The sequence below is a fragment of the Juglans regia genome, chromosome 14 (genome assembly GCF_001411555.2).
Source record: "Juglans regia cultivar Chandler chromosome 14, Walnut 2.0, whole genome shotgun sequence".
Taxonomy (NCBI): Eukaryota; Viridiplantae; Streptophyta; class Magnoliopsida; order Fagales; family Juglandaceae; genus Juglans; species Juglans regia.
The window spans coordinates 26,637,171-26,643,193 of NC_049914.1; the positions used below are offsets into that span (position 1 = coordinate 26,637,171).

Genomic DNA, 6,023 nt, shown 5'->3' on the forward strand with positions numbered 1-6,023 from the left:
ATCTCAAATTTGTTGTAGTGTCTGTAAGTGCCTGCAAGCTAGAAGTCAATTGGGAATAGACTGTGTTATTGCACAAATTTTGGACGTTCTAAACTTTCCTCCAAAAAATGGTATTTCATTATAAAATTGATAAAAAGGAACCATTGGTCCCTCCCAATACATAAAAAATATACCATTGAAATATAAAATATAGAAAAGCAACCAGCTATCTTCCAGAAGCATGGCGTCTTCCAATCTCCACATCTGCATCATGTATGATTAATTTCTCGGATCATTATCCTGGTTCGAGACATGCAATCCTCTCCATTGCGCTTAAATGAACAAAAAGTCACTAGTATCAACGGGGAAATCCTCAAAAACTAACGAAATGTATTTCACGGAATAGATTACCTGCATTATAGGAGCACTCGGTCTGATATTCAGAGCCTCCTTAGTGTATACTTGATCAGCTATGTCCTAAGGGGGGCATAAAAAAATGTTAAAAGTGGCAACACACTTTTAAAAAAATAATACCTAAATAATATAATTCGTAGTGTGAATTACCTGTGAAGGAGGAGTAGTCTGTCCAATACCAAAAAAATCCGTAGTGTATATTTGATGAGGAGTATACTGTGAGTGACATAAAATTGTTAAATGAACTGTGTTAATAATTTCTGCATGATAATATTCTTTGAATTACCTATGAGGCAGGAGCAATTTGTCTAATGCCAGAATAATTTGTAGCAGTTGAAGGAGTAGCAAGAAAATCTGGCCATGTGTCCAAACTTGACTTTGTTGATCTTGGTTTTGAGGAGCCTCATGCTGTGTGTCGCTAACAATGAATTTATCTGGAGCGTGACTACTCCGTTGTTCATTGGAATGAAGATAATAATTTATGATTATAGGAAATATAATACTTTATATACAACATTAATGAAAAGGAACCTCTGCTGAGTCGTGGTGTAATCACCTTCTCGTACTAGATTTCTTAAGACTCTTCTCAACGGGGTGCACTTTTCTCTTAGACGGTGGTCTACCCTTACTCTAAACTATCAATGGATTAAGAACTCTACTTGTCGTGCCCCCCATGGAAGTAGCTGGATCAAAACTGTTGTGTCCCCCATGCAAGTAGCTGGATCAGTGATACCAAGGTACTGTACCTTCAACTATTCTATTTGGCTAATCAATTTCACACAATTGCTCTTGGCCTTTGAAGAATTGGAACACAGTGCATAGAAGCAATTATGGATCCTATCGTACATTCGAGCATCATCGATGCTATTAGTGTCATAACTACTTTTGATAAAGGTGTATTTTTGCTTTACATCCTTCCTCCACCGATCTAAAATGTATTTTGGTGGTATTGTATGCTTGCCTAGCTGAGCCAAGATACGAAGAGCGTGCCTGCATAAATTTCCCCTAAACTCAAACAACTTACAATTGCGTTTAACATCAAAGGGATCTTGATCAACTTTGAGAGTGAAGGTTGCACATTTTAACAAATCATCACCAACTTGAACCTCATCAGCAACTACGAACGTAGTTTTACCACCCTCACATCCCAATAATGAGGTAGTCAAATATAGAAATCATCGCAATTTCTCTTGTACTTCTTTGAATTTAGTAATTGTATATGCTTTTTGAAATTGTTTCTCTAGAGGATAGGGACTGATGCAAGGAATTTCCGTATTAATTGAATTAAAGTTCGCAATTGCTTCATTCTCTTCCTTCCTCCTAAGAGCTAAATCGTATTGGTCAACAAATTGTTTCAGAGTTGTTCTAAAGTTAACGTAATAATCAAAAAATGCATTCATGCCTTCACTTTGCTGTGTAGTTGACATTCCCACCCAAAATGTGTCTCCAACGTGGGTCGGCACCCAAAAACGCCAATCAGTATATAGTGATACCATCCATGCATTCACATGTAGGTCATACGCATCGAGCATATCATGCCAACATTCCTCGAATTCATGCTCACTGAAAGAGTCATAAACACATCTATGTAGAGTACTTTTGATTTCCTCATATCGATAATGTGATCCAAACTTCTCAGGAAGGTTTTTCATTATATGTCACAGGCAGAAGCGATGCCTAGACATTGAAAACACCATCGAAATTACAATTTTTATGGCCTTATCTTGGTCTGTGATGATTGTATTTGGCAGTTGGTCATTCATACACTATAACCATGACTCAAACTACTATTCAAATGTATTTGCATCCTCATTATCCAAATCTCCTCTTGAATAAAATATCCATTTGCCTTCAAAATAGTATGACGCCAAATATGGTTGATCCCTTCCATGCACTGTAGCTTAAAGTCCCACTTTTTACCGTCTAGCTCATCCAATGTAGGATTTTTAATGTAAAACTAATTTTGGGGAAAATTGGCACCGTTTTGCCTAAATCTTAGGCTGGGTCTTCCATTTTGGGCTAGGTCTCGCATTTTTCCTCTGTTTTGGACGTTTGTTTTTCCTAAACCCTACTTTTTAAAACCCTAAATGTAATTTTAATCTTAATCTTTATTTTAGGCTTTTAACCCTAAGTTTTTTTATTTATTGTTTTTATAATTTTTAGTACTTAGCATGGATTATTATTAGATATTAATTCACTAGTGTTTAATTATATGTTATCATATTATACAATTACACTTTTAACATTTTATCGTACTATAGTGTCTATTAATTGTCTAATTATATGTTACCATTCTATTTATGGTTTTTCTAATATTTTTAAACACTCAATTTAATTGTTAGTATTGATTAATAACAATTACTACGTAAATCCACTTGTAATGTAGTGTTTAAAATTTAAATAGAATTTATTATACTAGTGTTATTATACATAAGTATTATGTGTCATTATAAGTTTATAGATTAGTGTTGACACATTAGTATTAAATATTATTATACATTAACATTACATGTTATTATAGTCTTTATACATTAGCATTACATGTTGTTATACATGAGTGTTACATGGTACTTGGTAGTAATAGACGAATAGTATGATGTTCACATATATCATATACTAAACTATTATTAGTCAATTTAGGTCTCGTTTGGTTACATATCTTATCTCATCTCATATAATCATTATAACTTTCTCAAACCCCCACACAAAATATAATAAACAATTCAACTTTTTCAAATTTCAAAACAAAAATAATATCAAGAAATTATATTCTCCCAACTTTATAAAAACAAAAAAAAAAAGTATATTATTATATAATAATTAGCTCAAACTATTATTGAATTAACTAACTATATAAGTTAAAGCTATAGAAAATATATATGATGAATGTATAGAAAGTAAATATATTTTTATAATATATGTGCAAAATTAGAGGTAGAGTCGGAGGGTAAAGTCGGAGTCGGACTCCAACTTTTGAGGTAAAAAAACTTTGACTCCGATATCAAGCATAATCTTAATATAGGCACACCAAGATAAATGTTTTCATCCTGAATTTTGTAATTTCCAAACAGATCGGCCAATACTTAATATTTTGAGTCAGTTAATTAAGTGGTTGACTTATGAATTCATTTAAAACATGCTTCATTAGCTTGTATAATTAAGAATGATACAATCAATAATAAATATTTGTAACACGAAAGTTGATGTGCAACCAAAAGATTTCGCATATGGGGAGTGCTACTCCGATAGTCAATATTGAAGTGGATATCGACTAGTGTATTATATATATATATATATATTATATTTTTTATAGCATTTTTTTTTGTATTTAAAAAATACAAGAAAAAAAAAACACAGTTCGGTACAAATGATAGGTACACTTTCTTGGTGTACTTCTCATTTCTCTTCCTATATAGAAGATAATAGAGAAGCATGTTGAGAGATTTCGTGAAACATAGGGACAATATTTTCTCATAACAGTACAAAATTGCTGCTACCAAAGGTCCTGGCATCATATTAATTGAGGACTACATCATAATCAAACCAATTGAAAACATTAACAAAGGACATCACAAGCATAGAAAGAAAGAGCAATGGAAATAGGACATTGGTCAGTAATAATTCTCTCCCATTTCCTTTGTTCGACCTTACATTATTTAAGATAATACAAACGAATAAGGCTAAATCATATAGTCCTAGGACATACAAGCCTCGCGCATTCCACTTTTAAATGGTGGTGGACCTTATTTATTTTTTAAATGGAATACACAAAACTTGCATAACCTAAGACTAAATCAAAGTACATTACTCCCATACAAACATATGTTATTTATTTATATCAATGAGTTTCGACGATCGATTAGATTTATTTACTGGATTAATTACTTCTAGTGGTAAAAGTTGTATAAAAAATTATCAGCTAGCTTCTGGCCAATGCGAACAGCAGACTTTGTATCCAAATGCAAGTGACCTGGTAAATAGGTTGATCCCATGGAATCAACGCGCACGACATTCTTCAGGTTTATATTCAGCTGAGCATCTCTTACAGATCTTAGGAACATTCCTTCTCCAGTAGAAACTACAATCTGCAAAAAATACATATATTTTTAGAATTTTTATAATGATTAATTTGCAAAGATGCATAATGGAACTGTAAGCAGTTTGGGAAAAGAGAAATGTTTTAGTAACAATGAGATCCCACAAAATTAAATTCACAAACTAACATGGCTTGATGTGGCACGTTAAATTTTGGTAAAGTCACTTTATTATTGATTAGATTTAACGTATCATATAAAAACATGTCAGTTTGTAAAAATACTTGTGAAAAAAACCGTGCATAAAAGAAACTGATTGAACTAAGCAATAAATAAAACAAAGAAAGTACCATAAGAATGGGAAGTTCAGGAGAGTCAAGATCTTGTCGAACATTACTGAAAAACTTCTCCAACCTTTCCTTATAGAGCCTAGAGTCCCGCTCATCACAATCACTCTCTCCCTGATACCAAAGCAGTGCACGAATATTACCACCAGAACTTTGCCTCGCAGCTCTTGCTCTATCCAACAATTGATTGTATAGATTAGTACCCTTTTGCCACCTTTCTATCTTTGTTCCTCCTATTGCGCAAGGGACTAGACCAATCACTCCAAAGTTTGGACATTTTGCCAATATTTCGTTGGAAAAGGGCATGCCTGGTCCCACCCCGCAGGTCTTCAAATTATCAATTTCCTTATGAAGAGGTTCACGAGCTATCTCCCAAGTCTTGTTTAGAGATAGTGCGAGGATGTTGGGAGTGGGAGTGCATTGTGGAGGAACCTTTCCATCCCACTTGAGCAAGTTGGTTTTGGTGTCATTGTAAACGCCTCCACGTCCAGCCATGTTGCTTTGTCCTGCTAAGAGGAATATGTTTTTGGGTTTGAGCTGTCCGGGCATAACAGACCCAACATGAGTAATAAGTACGAAGAAGATGATGGAAAGAAACATCCTTTTTTCTTGTCTTTTAGATATTGCTGGAGTGATAGTTGTGCGGTGATGGAAGAGAAGCAAGCTGCATCTTATATTTATATGACTTAAAATTCGATTTTAGGTGGCATACAGAGTGTATGATTTGTTTTTAGCCCTCAACTCTCTAACCAAGTAAACAAACAAGCACACAATGTCCGTAGTTTTCGACCACCTAAAAGATAGTACCTAAACTTCATTTTTAGCCTCATCCCTATAACTGAGAAAACAAACCAGTTTTCAGTACTTCAAAAATTTGATTATTGTTATATCATGCATGGAAGACTGCATTTTCTTAGAAAGTTGTGAACATTGAATATGATTGGATCGAATGCTATATACCAGTTGTCTGATGCATGCTAATATACCAGAAATAAATTATCGTAATAATATCAATAAATTAAATTAAAAATTCGCTGTTTGGAAGCCACACACAAAGGTTATAATCAATATAACTTTCTAAGATTACTTACATGGACTATATTATCCAAAATCAATATACTATATAACGTTTTAGAGTTACATTCCTAGTTAGAATTTTCAAGTTCTGCACACTCCAATTGAAAAAAAAAAAAAAAAATAGATCAATTCATATTTTTTTATGTCTTATATTTATCTTCTTCTTCTTTCT

At 33.3% G+C, this 6,023-nt stretch overlaps 1 protein-coding gene across 1 annotated transcript; it reads right to left on the reverse strand.

Moving 5' to 3' along the window:
* Nucleotides 1-4,280: 4,280 nt before the first annotated feature.
* On the reverse strand, nucleotides 4,281-5,374 carry LOC108990357 (probable carbohydrate esterase At4g34215). Its single transcript, XM_035685626.1, has 2 exons — nucleotides 4,778-5,374; nucleotides 4,281-4,478 (listed from the first exon to the last, which is right to left on the reverse strand). The coding sequence occupies exons 1-2, from the start codon at nucleotides 5,372-5,374 to the stop codon at nucleotides 4,281-4,283; spliced, it is 795 nt and encodes a 264-aa protein (XP_035541519.1).
* Between the last annotated feature and the right edge of the window lie 649 nt (nucleotides 5,375-6,023).

Excerpts from the sequence above, each read along its gene's own strand:
- LOC108990357 (XM_035685626.1), bottom strand. The coding sequence starts at position 5,374 with ATGTTTCTTTCCATCATCTTCTTCGTACTTATTACTCATGTTGGGTCT. Across the intron at positions 4,479-4,777 it reads CTGAACTTCCCATTCTTATG|ATTGTAGTTTCTACTGGAGA; the intron begins GTACTTTCTTTG and ends TATTTTTTGCAG.